Source organism: Hesperophylax consimilis, chromosome 16 (assembly GCF_061612785.1).
Source record: "Hesperophylax consimilis isolate HC1 chromosome 16, BYU_Hcon_1.0, whole genome shotgun sequence".
NCBI classification, from domain to species: domain Eukaryota; kingdom Metazoa; phylum Arthropoda; class Insecta; order Trichoptera; family Limnephilidae; genus Hesperophylax; species Hesperophylax consimilis.
The window spans coordinates 34,638,421-34,657,464 of NC_142851.1; the positions used below are offsets into that span (position 1 = coordinate 34,638,421).

The following is a 19,044-nucleotide window of genomic DNA, read 5'->3' on the forward strand; positions in this document are numbered from 1 at the left end:
ATATCAAGTGTGACCCGTTGACAAAAAATACATTTTCCAGGTTAAAACTATTTATTATTGTCTTCCTTTCGCCACACTGATGGCCACACTTTTCAACTTCATCATTCTTTATACAGGTTGGTCATGTGAGTACTTTTTGTTACTGGGTACAGTGAGTACCGGTACAAAAAAAATAAATAATAATAAGCCCTTTATTCTGAACTTCTGTTAGGTATATTAATATTAGAAATGTTTTGTTTGTTATAATATATCCCAAAGCTCAGTTTGCCTCTTGGCATAGGCCTCCTCTAACTTTTTTTCTTCGCATCTCACTAATGCCCAGGATATCCCATTTTATTTCTTCGAGAGCTATTTCTGGCTCGTGTAGACTTTTTTCGGTTCTAAGGATTCTCGTATTTAAAGTTGCGATGTTGAGTATTTTGTTTCTTCTTGTTGTTAGAGGGTTGTGGTCTATAACTTCCGCAGGGACCAGCCGAATTGGGAGACTTTTTGTTGGTTGGTTTTGGTTGGTGTTAATATTCCTTGTTTCCGATCTTCCGAGACAGTAATTAGTTTTTTGGAGCATTTAGTTGTGGGTCAGAACTTGCCCGGTTGACATAGTTCAGTATGTTAGGTCTGTTGGTCTCTTTCATGCTAGTTTTGGGTAGAGGTTGTGAAGGATTGCTTGATATTTTTTTTTGTATTTACTTTCTTCTGTGCTGATGACTTAGGAGAATCCGAAGTTCCTCTTTTTCGCTAATGTTGTCCTTCGGTTTTAACACTATCAGTTTGTCATATTTTATGTAAGCAATTTTTCCTTTCTTTTTCTCTTCTTCTAGTTGAGGTTGTAGCTGTTTTCGTTTTACAAAAAAATAAAGTGTACAAAATACTCAAAAGTATTTTATACCGACCTGAGGATTAGGACAACTGAGTATCTGGGGACGGAAAGTAATAAATACGTATGAGTAACGATTCCCAACAATGTTTTCTACGTAGAATTGATTCCCCCAATAATTATTCGAATCCATGGGGGGGGGGGGGTAGCTAAGTAAATTCCCTGTCGAAAAATTACCCACATTTTTTTCGTGTTTTTTATGCTTTTGCAGTTACTTGGCACAGTGACTTCGGGTACGAAAAATATCTATAAAAGTTACCTTTTGAAAATACCTGCTAAAAATATCTACTAAAAATACCGGTTAAAAAAAAAAACATTAAAAGTAACGATTAAAAATACCTACCTATCAAAAATAACTGTTAAATGTACCTATTCAAAACACCTGTTAAAAATACCGGTTTCAAAATACACATAAGTATTTTATACCTATCTGAGGACTGTTTTTGTATTTTATACCTATCAGAAAATAATAAATACTCAGTCACAGTATAAAATACTTGTGAGTATTATGGAGATTTGTCACAAGTACAAAGTATCTCATGAAAATACCCAGTACTTTTACTGGGTACGATAAATACGCCTCACCTCTAATTCTTTACTTTATCGAAGAATAGCTGCTGTCAAATAATGTGCTAGGATTTGCATCGTGTTTTGTATGCGTTCGAATTGGTTTGATTTTATTTGCAATATTTGCATGTGTATGTCCGATATGAATGCACGTTTAAATTGGTTTACTTCTGTTAAACACGTGCACATAAGTTTCCATAAAAATATGTGATATTCTGACTCAAAGATAGAATTTGAAGTACTGTTTTTGTATTGTTATTACGTGCACAGAGTGGTATGTATCGCAGATTTGTTTTTACCCTGTACCCTATACGTGATTTTTATATTGGTTATAATTTTATTTTTTGTAATATACACGTCTTAAATAGTAATGTGCCATTTATCTGTCAAGAATTTACCAATAATTCTTCCATTCAAATGTGTATTCAACAACAATGTGCCCTCAAATTTAATATCACAAACCATTTAACAATGTTTATTTAATTTAATCACTCAGTCTTTATTTCACCTTCACTCTATTTAGGTATCTTATTATTATACATTTTTATTGAATTAATTATTATGTGTAGACAAAGAATAATTCTTATGCCCATTATGTATGTATGTAGTTTATTGCGCAATGAGTTAATCATAGCAGTTAAACTCAATAATTCAATATGTAACTCACCTGGTCAATGTGTATGATTGTTTATGTTGATGTATCACTGGTAGTGATCTTTTTAATCCAATCCCTATTGAGGAAAACACCCACTTCATAAACTGAAAATGGTCCTCCGAATTTATATGATTTGGTAGTTTTATCAGCTTATAAAGATTTTGTGTTTTTAAGATTAAATGATCCCTTTTTGAAAAAAATGTATTCATTAAATAAATTCAGAAAGTTTACTGATTTGGTGTGTATTTTGATATCCTTTTAAATGTTTCGTACGTCTTGGACTATACGCAGAAACAGTTCAACACTTATGTTTTATAAATCTAAAATTATTATCATTGATTTATGTATTGCTTCTCACAGAATATAAAGCATGGTTTTTGACTTAATAATCAACCTCTTTTTTTATTTTTTTTTTTTTAAAAGAAAGACAAACATTCCCAGGTTACGAATAACCTGACAATATTTGAAAATCTCCTACTACCACCACAGTAAGCTGAAAATGTTGCTTGTGTTGTGATGGAGGACTTAGCCAGCCGAGGAATTGAACACACTACGCCTGGGTGGGACCCAAACGTGATGTTAACTCGGCCACCGACCGGTCAATTAGCCTCGATGCATTTAGGACTAATAAGCCAATAATTCATCGAGGTTAACAATTTACACATTTGAGGGAAGCAGTAAAGGTATATGTATAAAAAGGTAATCACCAACCACTTCATGCGTATTTATAACAAGGAGAAAGGAAAAAAAAACATGTCACATGAGTGGCTAGTTGGGTACTTTGAGAATGCATAAAAATAATAAATCATTATTCACAAGAAGGAACAAAGTAAGCTTGAAAACATTAATAAATACGCTAACATTTGCGTACAAGCTCGCCCCACATGATAGCTACGGATGGAAGTGCTGCCATCTAAAATTTCAAAAAGAGAACTATTGAATTTTTTTATAAAATATTATTGTAGACGCTCATTCTGTGTAGGTATGGTTTTCCTATTTGAGATCCGAGAACCGTTTGTACCTGCTAGTTATGATCAATGAGATAAAATGTTCCAGATCAACAAGACTGAGCTATGAGGTATGCGGCCAAAGACTATGCGGCGTTTGGGGGCATCTGGCCGAGGCAGCGGGAGCTGGGGTTTCCGGTGCCCACGGGGGCGGGGGACGCCTTCGCCAAGAGCATGTACTGCGCCATGAACCCGTGCGCGCAGTGGGACCCCCTAGACTGCACAAACGGGATCAACCACGGCGGAGTTTTTAATCTGGAGTTTTCTCCGGAAGGGTAACACTTTTTTTTCATGAAAAAAAAAAAAATTGAATTTGAAAATGTGTAATCTGTCTCTATCAGCTATCACACTATTCTAATGTGGATATGATATGTACATTTTATCCTGCTGTTTACACTCTAAGGTATCCTTACCTCCTGGACTCAGCCGCCATTTGTAATGGTCCAAGTCTTCTTGTTTGACTAAATTAAGGGATGACTCTTCTTCATGTCACCAACCCTCTTTACATACTACGTACGCATTTCCTATGATATTTCACATAGTAAATAAGACCTTTGTGGTTTTATTGTACAATAATCTCTCATCTAACATTGTGTATTTTTTGTTTTAAGATATGGAAAGACTAGTGTAACTTCTTTGTGTGTAACCCCTATTCTTTGAAAGTAGAGTGAGTAAAACTCAGCTATTGAAAGACTCGAAACATTTAAACCAAATTTATATTTAACTAATATTTCTACATGTTTTAATTCCGATTCTAGACATGAATTCTAACTATTTCCTCTGCCGTAGTAGTAATGAATGGTGTAAACATAACCTGTTATAAAGACAAATAGAGAAATATTAAAATTTGACATATATTAGATTATCAGTAAGGTATCAGTTTTCAATCGAAGTCCTCTTTGTCTGCAACCTCCATCTAACATCAAAGTTTTATATTATTGTTACTGAACACAAAATTTTATTGATTGGTAAACGAACTCGGAATAAACTTTTCTCTGCAAAATCTGGCTCCTCCGACACCAAAGTCACCAAAATGATCAGGGATCGGACAATTCCTTTGTACACCCATTTGGCACGGAAAATGAGACCGGTTTCACCCTCTTCTTCGGGATACCGTACTTCAAGTGATCCTCCCTTGCCGTCATGTACGTCAGTAAAGCTTCCTCCTGAGTTCTGAGACCCCAGATTCCTTCACTTCCGGAAATTTCTTTTACTGAACCGCACCGGTTTCGTCTTCTGATCAATCATATACTCACGGTTGTTGTGACGTGTGGTTTCCTAGGCCAGACCTCACCTCCAAGCAGGCACTGAAACATGGTTGCTATAACTGAAGGTTTTACATTGCCCATTTGAACAGTACATAAGAAGATAAATATGTAAACATGCGTTTTTTATAATCTGCAATATTTTACCTTTAGATAATACATCCCAGACTAGGGAGTGCCGAGATACGGAGCTGACACCATCCATAGTCGGGTTACCCCATTTAGATACATTCTAATATAAATATTAAGATATACAATACACATAATAGATATACGTTTGGTTTTGGTTGATAGTTTTATTATTGAGAGCTATCATATCATTGTTGATTGGGAACCTAAATATGTACTTGTTAGGTACACACTTCAATGTGTGTTCATTTGACAAAATTATATTGAAAAACCTGCCCTAGTTGAACCCCTTTTTTGTTTACTTTCGAATTCATAACAACTGTGAAAACTGTTTTTTTTGTTAAAAGGGTCTTGACCTCATAAGATTTTATGAATTCCTTTGTGGCGATGTACTTTGTTATCGGTGAAACATATTGTTATTTCATTATCAGTTGAAGTTTTGTAGAGGATAGTAATTCGGGGTTCATAATCTATTCCAATTTTTCATAGTGCGGGTAGGTAGCTAAGATTTACCTAGTTTTGAAAAGGTACTTAGTGCTCACATGGATTGTGAAAGTAGGTTTCTTGGAGATTAGCATAATTTGAAGTAAGTGTTTGACAAATGGTTAATATGACAGACTAACATTTGATATACGTGCGGCATAATATATGTTACTTAGAAGTCAGCTGTTTTCTTGGTTTGGGATGAATGCGTATTTTGTTGACATCTACTTGTATGTAAAGAAAAGAGTCTTGACTTATATTCAGTTTGTTTTGCGTTTTTTACGCACTTTGATAGAAAACATTTCTACACTTGCAGGAATAGAAATGGGCAATTAATTAGATTTTTGGATTGAACTAGTTTCGAGGTAGATATTTGAAGTAGGTATTTGCGTTTGAGATGATTTGTGATAATAATTATTTGATTGTGGTAGGTATTTGAAAATTAGGTAGTAGGTACTAGTTTGACCTAATTCGTAGAGGTAGGTAGAAGTTATGCCATGTAATAAGTATCATATGTACCTAACTCATGGGATAGATCTAATTGCTGAAGTTTTCGCAACCAGAGAAATGGGACCGATTTCATTACCTGTTCTATAAGGAAATTTGCAATATTATAAGGTGTTCGTTTTGATAGTATATCTCTCCTCGTCTCTCCCGGTAGCTCTTTTCTGTGGTATCTGGAATTAAATAATTTGGGTTTTTCACTTACCGACTTTGGTTTTGTACAATTATTCCTGTCGGGTTAATCAATCGACAATTGTAATCAAAGTTCCAATACTTTTCCTACTTACCGTCTATAATGTAAACCCAAACTAAATTTATTTCCTGTCTGCTGTTTTTTCCCAATTTGATCGCGACTATAAAATCTTTTCGTAATTATTTTAGCCGACTTAAGGGATGAAATTATTATTATTATTTTTCCGAAAAATATATATATATAATCATATTTATTAGAGACCTAAAGCTCTATCTCGTACTTACAGCCTTTTAAGAGATATGGTTGGGCATATCTACCAATGATAACATACAATAAGAAACACAAAGGCATATTTCATGCAATATTTATTTCAATTCTGAATTGTGGCTTTTTTTAATACAACTAAAAAAAATAGGAGAATGGCACAAGAAAGTGCCTACCCTGATTTCATTAATTAAATTAGGAGAATGGCACAAGAAAGTGCCTACCCTGATTTCATTAATTAAATTAGGAGAATGGCACAAGAAAGCGCCTACCCTGATTTCATTAATTAAATTAGGAGAATGGCACAAGAAAGTGCCTACACTGATTTCATTAATTAAATTAGGAGAATGGCACAAGAAAGTGCCTACCCTGATTTCATTAATTAAATTAGGAGAATGGCACAAGAAAGTGCCTACCCTGATTTCATTAATTAAAATTTGTAGAATGGATAAAGAAAATACCTACCCTGATTTCATTACTTAAAATTTGGAGAATGGCAGAAGAAGGTACTTACCCTGATTTCATTAATTAAAATTTGTAGAATGAAACAAGATAGTACCTACCCTGATTTCATTATTTAAAATGTGTAGTGAAGTGTATTGGTTTTACAACATCAGTTATGTTTTTTTTTTTTTTTACAGATCCCTATTGGTGGCGGCATGCGAAAAGAGATCTATTTTAATATTTGACCCCTTAACTCACAAGAAGATCCATTATGTCAGCGATGCGCACACAGACTGCGTCAACTGTGTTAAGTAAGTTCCCTGCTCTATTCTTTCACAACCCTTCAAAAAGAAAAATAAACACTTATGTCAAACTTACAATATTATTGTGTAATGTCGTAGTGTGTATTAAATTACCTTTTGTTTGTATTTGAAATTTCACTTATTCTGAATCTTTTGCAATAATTAGATTATATAAGGTCAGCTGGGGTATAACCTCATATGGGTGTTTAAAATGTTACCTGGCTATTATAGACTTAGAGGCCTTGTGTTTTCTCGGTAGGGAAAATGTAAATATGTATATACTTATGGGAAGATAGGTATGTAATAGACATACATATACATAAAATATTATATAAATAGATATATGTATAAACATCATATATTTGGGAAGGAACTACCTACTGCTCGCTGCTTAATCGTCCGCGTCTGAGTCTGTAAATCTAAGAACAGTAAAGTTATTTGTAGAAATGTTCAGTAAGTCTGTGTGTAAATTATATACTGTATGAGTTAGTGTTGTATGTTGTTTTTTATGCAAATTTGTCAATGTTTTTGTCGTTGGCCAGAGCGAGCAGTCTGTCTGTCCTCACCACCTCGGAATTATCCACCGAGAGTGGTCGTGATAAGCTCCATCAAGATGATGAGCTTCTCTGTCTTTGATTTGCATTTGTATTTAATTTAAGTCTTGTAATTAATGAATAGAGAAAAAAAAATCAAATTCCTTTTGTAAAACAGCTATTTTTTATATTACAAACTCCAGGGCCAGTTATTTGATCGGTGTTATGCATAAAGCCATAGCTAAAATCTCTGGTAATGGTTAAAAATTGCCAAATTACCTTAAAATATATATTTTTTTAAATTAAGATTTGAACCGCTGTTTTAAATATACCACTGGTGATTCAAACAACTCAAATTAGAACAAAGACGGTCGGAATACATTTAAAGAAGATAAGTTCCCTTGACATTAAATTCCATCTATATTAAATCATATCTAAAGGTTGGTAATGCATGTTTAGTGTAAGGGGTAAATGCGGCATTCACTAAATTGACGCATTTGTCCCGTAATTTATAGAAAATATATATTTCGGCTATCGAAGTTCGAAGTAAAAATGTATGAACAATTAAGGTAATAATCTTTGTTATAGGAATTTGAAATTTAGGTAAAAAAATACGTCTTGGATGCATTTACCTCATAGAGGGACCAGGAGAGGGGCAAATGCGTCTAATTTCCATTTATTACTTTCACTTCATTTTTAACGAAATCAAGAGGCTTTTTTTAATTAAAGCAAACATTTTCTGAAAAAAAAATTATTGTTGATGAGCTAATCACAAAAGAAACTACTTAAAATCCAATGAGTAGCAGTCAGGTGATCTGTAAAGATGACTGTTCAAGAACAATAAAAAAATATGACGCAATTGCCCTGTAGCGGTTACGTCACCGCTCCTAGGGTCATCATATCATAACCAGACCGCACGAGTAAAAAAGCTGAACCAACAATCAGACTTACGAAACTTCAATTGAAATATCGGGACCGCGATACGTAAACTGCTGAGATAAGAGAATGTTTGCATACAGGCTGATGCAAACGTTCATACAATGAATCAAGTCAGCGATCCTGCGGGTTCGACGTCCAGACGCTACTCCAACCCGTGGCAGACAAGAACAAAGGAATCAGCAGCTATCACCACCAGATCCCCATAGCCCCAAGTGACCTCAGGTCCAAATAGTGATAATATGCTGAATATTTATATAACGGTGCCTCAGGCCTAATGGTTGCAATTAACGGGGAGTTCATAATTATTGCATTTAATAAAATTAATTCATCTAATTGGTCAAATTCAGTTCTTATATAATAAAGTGGTAAACTTTTAGGATCGCTGGCCACGCTTAACCCGGTGTGAGTAAGGTTGGAAATGTCATATCTCTAGAAGATTTTAAAAGCAGATTATTTAATGTTATTGTTGCCATGCAAAACACGTCGTCACAGTAGCTGGAGTTAATGAAGTGGGGGGCGAGGTGCAGGTTGAGTTTAGTGTCACGCTTCTCAATCTTAAATATAGTATTTTATTTACTCATCTTGTTGAATGAATATACTATCATTAATATCTCAAGTGATAAAATACTTAATACACAATTATAGTATGAAAAATTTGGCATCAAAGTTTTGGGTACATCCTGCCCGCCTCATAGCTGGTGTAACAATTTCTCACCTCATTCACTGAAAAAACACTTTGGTTCAACTTAATTAATATATAAGACAACTATTTGCATTCAGGGGAATGGAAAATACTGTATTTAAAAATTACAGTTATGTTAAATGAAAATTTGCTTTTGTACAGGTCAACCGCTTATTGGCATTTTAGTGTCAGTATTCCTCATATTTCATATTAAATATAAAATAGGTTTTTAGGCAAGATAAATGTTTAATTAGCTTTTTTCTTCTCCTGTAAAATTCATAAAATGTCAGCTTAATAATTAACCTACGATGTATCCCATCATAAAATGAAACCTTCTCTTTTAGGTTTTTAGACTCTCGAATGTTTGCTACTTGTTCAGACGACACGACCATAGCACTGTGGGACATACGCAACCTGAAGGCGCGCATCCGCACCCTGCAGGGCCACTCCAACTGGGTGAAGAACATCGAGTTCTCGGTGAAGGACAATCTGCTGGTAACATCGGGGCTGGACGGCAGCATCTACACTTGGGACATCAACTGCTATACGGAGACCAGCTTCGTGTACCAGCGGGTGTTCAACGCAGCCGGCCTCATGCGCTGCCGCATCTCCCCCGATGCCAACCAGCTGGTCATGTGCACCACCGGCGGTCTGCTTATCATCATCCACAACCTGGATCTACCCAGTCTGGCGCAAGACTTACAAGGCTTCAAGGTAAGTTGCCACAAAGCTATTATAATTATTCATATTGTTTTTTCCAAAAGTATACAATAAACAGTGGAATAATTAAATCTGCTGTACTTTGGTAATACATATATTCTGATAAAATTTTATTTTCATAGATAGTTATAGATAGAACATTTACTTTTTTAGCAGCATAGAATTTTTTGGCACCTTTTATTTATACAGGGTGTCCGAGGGTAAAGTGCCGGAGGTGTTTCTACATGATTATACAAGAAAAAAACTTAGAAATTCAACGTTTTAAGGTAGTTTTCAGGTAAATAAGTTGAATTGTTTGTGTGGAAAAAATTCTTCTATGGAAAATATTTTTATATGGAAAAAAAAATCCAAGGAATTTCGAAAAAAATTATTTATCTTTTTTACTTCTGTAGAAGTATGAGAATGTAGAATCACCTCCCGAAGTTTGTGCCTTTAGCACTTTACCCCTCGACACCCTGTATAAAGCCTGAGGCGAGCGCGATGCACGTGTTGTCGCTTGGAACGCTGATACACAAAGGAACGTTGAACGGTTGCCCGCCGCACATCCCCCGTGCCTGTTTAATTCCGATAGTGGCCAATGAATACATAGTATGATGAGGTGGTTATTTGTAATGTGAATATTTTATAGGCGACATCAATATAATGTTTAAATTTGTAATGTGACTGATAAAATAAATACTCGAGGTTGATTTACCTTATTGAAGCTGATGCAGAAACACATGTTTCCTGAATGATTCCACTGTTTTGGGAACAATATGAACTATTTTATATTGCTATCTAGCTTGACCTGATAAATCTTAATCTGTATATTAAGTACATAAATTTCACACGCGCTTTTATCTTTTTCCTTCGTACTGTCACGATTTGACCAACCTCAAAGATTCCACAGATTATTCATCCAATCACAGCACAATCTTCTCATTCTGACACCCTTAACATCTGGGAAGATAATTGTGCAAAATACGTCTTAAGGCTATTTAACGAGGAATTAAATACATCCACTGTTTCCGAAATTTCACTGATGTAATAATAGTACGTCGATGATGTTGAACAATTCATTCGGTTAAACTTCAGTGACTTGGAGATTGCAATAAATATTCTTCGAACATAATGCTGCGTCTCAACTGATGTAATAATAGTACCTCGATGATGTTGAACAATTCATTCAGTTAAACTTCAGTGACATGGAAATTGCAATAAATATTCTTAGAACATAATGCTGCATCTCAATTGATGTAATAATAGTACGTCGATGATGTTGAACAATTCATTCAGTTAAACTTCAGTGACTTGGAGATTGCAATAAATATTCTTTGAACACAATGCCAAATTAAAAGTGGACAAAGCGATGAAAGAAAATATAATTGCAGATAAAAGTTAAGATGAAATATGTAGAGTTCTGTTTGTTTAACCAACAAGTGTTGTGAACTGTTTCTGCAGCCCAATATGTACCGGCTGATGCAGAACACCCGCGAGCACATCCCCATCGCCTGCATCTATAGCTACCTGTTTGAGAAACAGCGCAAACACAACCGCGTCGAGTTCATCACCGACTTCCCCGAGGGCAACGAGGCCGAGGTCGTCAGTTCCCTGCAGGTACCAGCCCTTTCTGTATTAGCCATTTACATTAAGTTATATTGTAAAGCCATAAGCAAAAATGTACCAGTCTGAAGATGGACGCGATTGTCCGAAACTGGTCTGGTCGAAAAGAAATAAAAGTGGAATAAAGTTGTTTCTTTAATTGGTTTTATTATAATTTATTAATTAAGTACAAAATATCGGGTGACAGAGAAGTAATAAAGAGAGACTGGATAACCAGGCAATAATATACCTACAGTAGTATCGTACAAGACCTCAGTCGTACGTTCATTACATCAACAATACAGCTATGTAATAATTGTTATAACCATTTACAGATTCATCCTCATGGCTGGTGCGCACTTAGCAGAAATATTAGTCATGATGACAGATCTGAGGTAAGAGGCATTATTGTTTTTGTCAATGTGAATATGTAAATTCTAATCACTAACCAGATGGAACCAAGAATGAATTAGTGTTAGAGTTACTGGTATTCCTCATGGTTTTGTTTTGTTTAGCCTTGCAAATTTCTAAATCCCGCTGCAGAATATTAATCCTACTGGCTTCTTGAACTCGGTGCAGTATCGTACTTGCATAAGTTATAGTTGTAAATAATCACCTTCCAGTGGACGTGTATCCACGACATCCAAGAAGACGAGTCTCTTACGGACCAGCTGGCGGACGAGGCGGCAGACGAGGGCCCCGCGCCCTCTCGGATCCAGCGCGCCTGTGCGGGCGGGCGGGGCCGCACCGGGAGTCTCCCCGGAGGCGTCGGGGGCGGGCTGCCAGGGGGCCGGGGGCCCGGGGCTGACGGCAGTGCTAGTACCTCGAGGGCTGGGGCACACCCTGTCATGACACTGGATAGGGTGAATATACATTCATATGCCCTACAGAGCCTTGTTCCCAGGCAGCTGGCGGGACATTGGCGCCATATGTGAATTGGTATCTATTAGTGTTTTCCACTACCAACAACTGTATGTGTCTTCTGAGGTGGAAGTGATTGTCCCATTGGATTAGTTTTATTTAACTATGATTTTACGTATTACGTGGAAATGTTGTACATATGTTTATTATGGAATATCCAAAATATAAAAAAGTATTTTGGGAGGAAAATTTAGATGCTAATGAATTTTTTTGTCAGGGCACCTCCATGACCGGCCAAAGTGATGTCTGGGAAGCACTCATCACCATCCGACAACAAAGGGTGCGAATGGAACAAAATAATAGGTCAGAAATATTATTATTATACATATGTTCCAGAGTGGTAGATACTGGTAGTAGCCGTGTTTGGTGACCAGATCTGAATAGCCGGGTACTACTCCACCTTCCTCTTCCCCTCTTCACTACCTTTCGCCCCACAACTTACCACAATGTCAATGGGATGACATGACTGAATGAAATCTCAGCTTGATACAAAAGTTAGCTTCTTGTAACGTTAAAATGCTCATTGAGACGTCACGGGCATTCAAACTATGAAAATAAATATGCTGGCTCATTATTAAATGGAGGGGTGTTCCTTATTGGGGTATGTTGTGAGGCTGGAGGTACAAAGTACCTGGCTTTAGCTGTGATTAGTAACTAAATCTGGGCTCTTCTCTATTCTATGAGTCTTGCTCAACTCTAATGTTGTGTTTACCCATTTCAGGGGGGAACTTAACCGCAACTTCAACATGCAGAGGATAACAGGGGTGAGCACCGGGATAGCAGCGCCCGTGGAGGAGCGCAGTGCGCCGTGTCTCACACCCACCGTGTCACACAACACCTCCTCCCCCAGTGAAAGGTATTTATCCCGTCAAAGTTAAGAGGAACGGCAGTCCTCTTCCATCGTGGGTCTTTAGGGAACCGAGGAGGAGTGGAAAGGAGAGACGAAGCCCTCTTCCCTCGTGGGGCCTTCAGGGAACCAAGGGGGAGTGGAGAGGAGAGATGAGACCTGGGAAGACACATTGTTGAACCAGAAGACATAGCCACATATCCAATAACAACCCTGCTGAATTTTATAAAAGGGACCGGGTGACTTTTAAAGGAATGAGGTAAAATGGGAGATTACCGGAGATTTGTGTTATAATAAAATATAGGCCAGTAAAAAATTCATTGTCTTTTAAGGCAACTTTGGCAATTATTTGTGAGATAATTATTTTAAAAAACAAGAAACACAAATAGTTATATTCAATATAGCCCTAAATAAATATTACGAATTTGTGCATATGTAAATTAAATAAAACATTTTTTTTGTATAAATCCTGAAAATATGGTATAAACGGTAGGTAAATGTAGGTGGATTCATTGGCTTTAAACCAAAGTTAACAGTTTATATGTTTTATATTAATATTACAGGTGTGATTTTTTGGAATGAGCGCGGCCGAATCCAAAACCGAACACCTGTTAAAGAGATAACATGTTATTGTGTTGTGTGTTGTGTGTTGTTAGACTGCGGCCGTCCACTTCGGGCAGCACGCAGCCCATCCAGAACGTGGAGGACCCTGACGGGCGGGACCCCGAGCCCACACGCCAACCCCCCGTGCTCACCATACACGAGAACAGGAAGCGCTTGCTCTACTATGTACAGGAACCTAATTTAGGAAAAGGATTTATTAAGGTCAGTTGAAGAAAAATAAATGACCTATGTATAACGTATAAAGTAGTTCAAGAAGAATCTTGCAATCATACATAAAGATTGCTGCCAATAAAAATATGCATTAACCGTTAGAGTACTATTCAGGACTGCAAGAGTTACTCTTGAAAATAACGACGCGGCGCTGCATGCTGTAGTGTGCGTTTGTCGGTCCTCGGGAGAGCGCATGTTACATTTAAGTGCGGTGTATTGAGGTTGGCGCATGTCTTGATAACTGTATTTATTATTTATCCTGTTCAAATAAACACACCCTATTTTTAGTTCTATTGCGGACGATGTATCAAATGACAGCGACACTACGGACGACGATACCTTTTTTTGACAAACGTTTAACTTTTTTTAGACAAAAGTTTACTATTTTTTTTAAATTCCTTACCTAGACGCGCTCCTTCTTCTGATTCAAAACCAGCAGTCTATTTCAATTTATTTTTCACCTTGTTACTTCTTGAAAATATTGTCAAAGAAACCAATCGTTATGCTGCACAGTTTTTGAAGACAGAAAATTTGAAACCGAATTCACGGGCAAAAAGTGGACACCAACTACTGTGAATGAAATAAAAGCTTTTGTTCTTAGTCGAAATATGATACAGTTAAATATGCCCGAAGGGGGATAGGGTCGAATTAGCTCAGTGGTAGAGCAAATCCCTGGCAAGGCTGAGGTCCTGGGTTCAATTCCTAGATGCGACTGAATTTTTTTCTGATTTTATTTGAGAGTCCCTAATATTATCTTCAATGATTAAATAGAAATAAAATATTTAAATTCCATTGTGAGTTGTGTAGCTGGAGTGTAGAGTGTAGTGTAACTCCCGTGTGCTATGTTATTGTGAGTTGTGTAGCTGGAGTGTAGAGTGTAGTGTAACTCCCGTGTGCTATGTTATTGTGAGTTGAGTAGTTTTAACTTCAACAAAATGCTTCCTTTCGTACCGCTTCTCCTGTAACCAACCACATTTTTCACACTTTTTTTTCTAATTACATGAGAGTAGCAATTTTTTAATATTATTTGTATTGTGATTTTCAGGAATTGTGTTTCTCAGCAGACGGAAGACTGATTTGCTCCCCATATGGCTACGGAGTCCGATTGCTCAGCTTATCAGAGAACTGCTCCGAGCTCCCGTCCTGCGTGCCCCCCCCAGGCACCTCCCTCACCCTCACAGAGCTGGGGCAAAGCATCCGCCACCTGGACCTGGTGGTCAGCTCCAAGTTCAGCCCGCGCCACTGCATGCTGGTTACCGGCTGCCTCGGGGGACGCATAGTCTGGTACCAGCCGCACGCATAGTGCAGGGTGTAGGGGACCCTATACCCCTATATTCCTCCCAGCTGATTCTGTAACTCCTGCGTTCGCTTAGTGTAAATAGTCTTACTACTGCCCGTGCTTATTAGATTAATGGAGTTTCAGAAACTCCGAGACGAATGACAAGACTCCGCTGTGTTACTTATTAAATATTGTCACTGGAGAGTGATGCTGCTACATTTTGAAAAGATTGTATTGTAAACACAATAAGGCTGGGGATCAAACCATCCTTCTCATATGGTGGTAAAGGCCGTTACAGACGACTGGTTTGCCCAGTAATAAATAGGTTTCACTTAAAGGAAAGGACGGTAGATGGCCGAGCTCTTGGATGCGGTGGGTTCAGTTAGTAACTGGGCCGGCCAGTCTTCTGTAGACGCCTTAAGATAGGGTAGGTTTCTGAAACTAGACTGCATGTTCCCTGACGTACTGTGGTCGGGAGTCATAAGAATCTCCAGCCCCTAATTAGTGGCTTATCGCGGGCATTCAGTTCGTAGTACTATTGAAAAGTTTGTAAATATTGTAAGGTTTTTGTTAACAGCCCTGTTATAAAGAGAGGTTGAAATAATGTTTTCTGACCTTGAAATGACTGATGTATGTATATTTTGATGTTTTACTTTAGGAATGTATTTATTCGGGTATATGAAAATAATATAGTTTAAAAAAAAAAATGGATTGTCTCCGTGACATAGAATATCAGTTGAATTGTACCTACCTCCCCTTTTACATAGCAAGAATAATTGTGTTTAAAACACATAGTGCTTTTTTTAAGCATTGTAAATTAAATTAGTTCTTTTATTGATACAAAAAACATGAATTCATACCATATTTGTATATTATATTTGCTAAAAACTTTTAAACTTATTTATTGAACATTTTTGGTTCATTCTTTATTGTAATCATTAGTGTTTCGGTCAGTTTTTGAGCTCAAAGGAATCTGCCCACTAATTCTAACATCCATCACGTGTCTCATGAGTTTCGCAGAGAGGCGGTGTATATCCTGTGAATTGATTTTATTTTAACAATTATTTTTATAAGCAATAATTACTAGCCTGAAACACCCATCCACATTGAAAAATCTCCTGATAAAAGATATGTGACATGTATCTTTTATCAGGAGATTTTTCAATGTGGATGAGTGTTTCAGGCTAATAATTATTACTTATAAAAATAATTGTTACCCTTTGTGCTTTGCATAAAAAATCTTGTCTTAAACATTAGTTTACCAAAAAAATAATAATTGATTTTATTTTGTTTGAGTTTAATATTTTGAAAACTTTTTTTTATAAATTATGCGTGGCATTTAAAACTGTTTGCTCCATGAATCTCAAACTTTTCATTTCCTCAAACGTCATTTATGTCTGTAACAAATCTGCAAAAAACAAATAAAAAATCTTTGAAATTGATTTCTCCTTTATGTCTTTTATGACAAACCCTGTCCAGGGGATAAATGACTGTTATTTGATGAGCATATAATGCGCCAATGAAGTAAAGAAATCTAATCTAAATCTCATTGCGATTAAGTGGGGGATATTTATTATTAATCTGAACCCTGTTGAAGGTTTTTTATAAAGTTTGGTTTATAAATTTTAAAATATATTTTGTTAATATTGGAAACTTTTTGGAATTACAAACCAATTTTATATAATCTCATGTAGAACCAAAAGATCTTGCTTATAGTCAGTTATAGCTTTACTTTGTATGTCATCCTACAACCATACCACTCACTATTACTTCATCACTCTCAAATATGTAATTGTATATGATACGCTTTAGTGAGTATTTAGCATTTATACTGTTTTATAATACATACTTACTTTCTATTATTAATTATCTTAAAGGCAATATATTTCTGAAATTATTAATCTTACCATAAGTGACTGTTTCAGTAATTTATATTTAAAGTAAGGAGTGAAATAGAGAACCTCCAGATATGATGATAGTTGCTGAAGAAGTACATCTCCCAGGTAACCACCATAGATCTCCATTCAGTTTGAAACATCCTAGTGATTAGAATGGAATAGGCAGTACCTAATAAACATTTATAGTAAATGAGGCGTACGTAATGAACGAAGAAAGGAGTTTAAGGAGAGTTACATATAACTACAATGACAGATCATGTTGAAATGAAATTATGAATTCAACATCGCTACACCCTTTAACACTTGCTTTTAGTTCAACATTGCGGTGGTTACTTTAATATTTAAATTATGGATGATTTTATAAAATGACTGTAAGATTTTAATATACTGCATAAATGGAAAAGATACAAGTAATTGTTTTTTTCTTTATTTTTCTTATGTTAATGATTTACCTTTAAAAATCCCACAACAAAATAATAGCATAGGCCAGCAGTTCCCAACCTTTTTGACAATTTTCTAAAGTTTACCCCCCATATTTAAACCATGATACAGTAAAACCCCGTTAATTCGAACCCCGATAATTCGAAATTTTCCCCAAAAAATATTGTTCATGTAATTCGAAAAAATTCGATTTTTGCGAAAATAAATCACAAAATTTCGTAAATCTGAATCTAAAAGACAGCCGTAACTGTAAATGTATTTTTACCTGGTTATACATCCTTTTAATTGGTATTATTATTTTGTAAATCTGCATCAATTTACACTGGAATGTAGTATTTATTCCAATTTATTTTGAATATTCGATTTTTTGTATTTCTTTGGAATTCACTATGTAACAATTTCTAGACATTTTTTGTTTTTAATGAGTTTTTATTATTCACAATGTACATTTGTTACATATAAATTTTTTTATAAAATTAGCGACCGGTTTGGACACGTCCGTGTCGATGTGTCGAACAAATGTACATTGTGAATAATAAAAACTCATTAAAAACAAAAAAAATTGAATATTCGAGTTTAAAGGGCCGAGAAAATTCGATTTACGCGTAAATATATTGTATTTTTACGAATTTATTTTGAATATTCGATTAAAGAGCCAACCGTGACGGTAAATCGGATGAGAAAATTTGATTCACGCGAAATTGTGTGGTATTTTTACGAATTTACTCTGAATAACTGAACTTGAAGGGCCGACCGTGGCAGTAATTGGCCGCAAAATTTCGATTTGCACGGGAATAATACATATTAATATGAATTTACTCCTAAGATTGTACCCGAATTTGATTTTCGGCATCTTTTTTTTTTGTGGGAATTTGAAATTTGATTTTTGATGTCCCGTGGATTTCTAATTAAAGAGGTTTTACTGTAGTGTGTTTTTTTATGTAGTTGCTTTTCTATGGTTGTCGTAACTTTGAATTAATAAAAACTGAAGGCTTTAAGGACAACATCAAACCATTGCCAGGGGGCAAACTGGATACATGTTGAGTATATAAAACTGACTTATTTAGTGGTGAGTGCTGCGTGAGTAAGATCTACAACAGGTATTGTACAAGACAATTAACTGTCCGCACAATTACTGTATATGCATAGGAGGCTGGGTACACTTGTCAACGTTTCAGTCTCGGCGAGTGTGGCGAAAGTTTGGAGTGAAGTTTGAACCCAAGTTCAGAAAGGAATTTATTTCCAAATCTCAGCTGAAGAAAAGCATTTATTACTGGCAAAACTGAATTTAGTACTAAGTAAAACCACTTATGTAATATTTCTTGGAGACTTGGTGATGGTTCTTCAGTAGAGAGGATTCCCTTTCAGAGGTAATTGTTGAACTGACTTTTCATAGAATTCGGTTCTCTATTTATAGAACAAATTCAAATCGGGCCCTCCCAGAGGAGGTTCCCCTCTTTAGTGAGGAGTAAATTGGTTAGGTATTTTTCCTCTCAGCGGTTGGCTTGCTGAGAGGAATGCAATATTGTGGTGTGATACCTTTAATCAAGTCAGTTCAATTTACCTAAACCATCACCTCAAGTCTTGTTTATTTATTTTATAATAAAATATACAAATTTTCATATTGGGTTTGAAGTTAGACATCTTTGGTTTGAACATTTCCCAAAGAGCAATAAATATAT

General features: G+C 36.0%; 1 protein-coding gene across 1 annotated transcript; it reads left to right on the plus strand.

The window, feature by feature from the left end:
• Positions 1-1,490: 1,490 nt before the first annotated feature.
• On the plus strand, positions 1,491-17,307 carry LOC149417118 (DDB1- and CUL4-associated factor 10 homolog). The gene is made up of 11 exons (XM_089641214.1): positions 1,491-1,715; positions 3,153-3,378; positions 6,583-6,696; positions 9,186-9,555; positions 11,002-11,157; positions 11,478-11,537; positions 11,766-12,005; positions 12,281-12,366; positions 12,785-12,919; positions 13,567-13,735; positions 14,790-17,307. The coding sequence occupies exons 2-11, from the start codon at positions 3,170-3,172 to the stop codon at positions 15,045-15,047; spliced, it is 1,797 nt and encodes a 598-aa protein (XP_089497340.1). The 5' UTR covers positions 1,491-1,715; positions 3,153-3,169; the 3' UTR covers positions 15,048-17,307.
• The last annotated feature ends 1,737 nt before the right edge of the window (positions 17,308-19,044 follow it).

Coding starts and splice junctions, on each gene's coding strand:
- LOC149417118 (XM_089641214.1), top strand. CDS start 3,170: ATGAGGTATGCGGCCAAAGACTATGCGGCGTTTGGGGGCATCTGGCCG. Junction 6,697..9,185: donor GACTGCGTCAACTGTGTTAA/GTAAGTTCCCTG, acceptor CTTCTCTTTTAG/GTTTTTAGACTCTCGAATGT. Junction 13,736..14,789: donor TAGGAAAAGGATTTATTAAG/GTCAGTTGAAGA, acceptor TGTGATTTTCAG/GAATTGTGTTTCTCAGCAGA.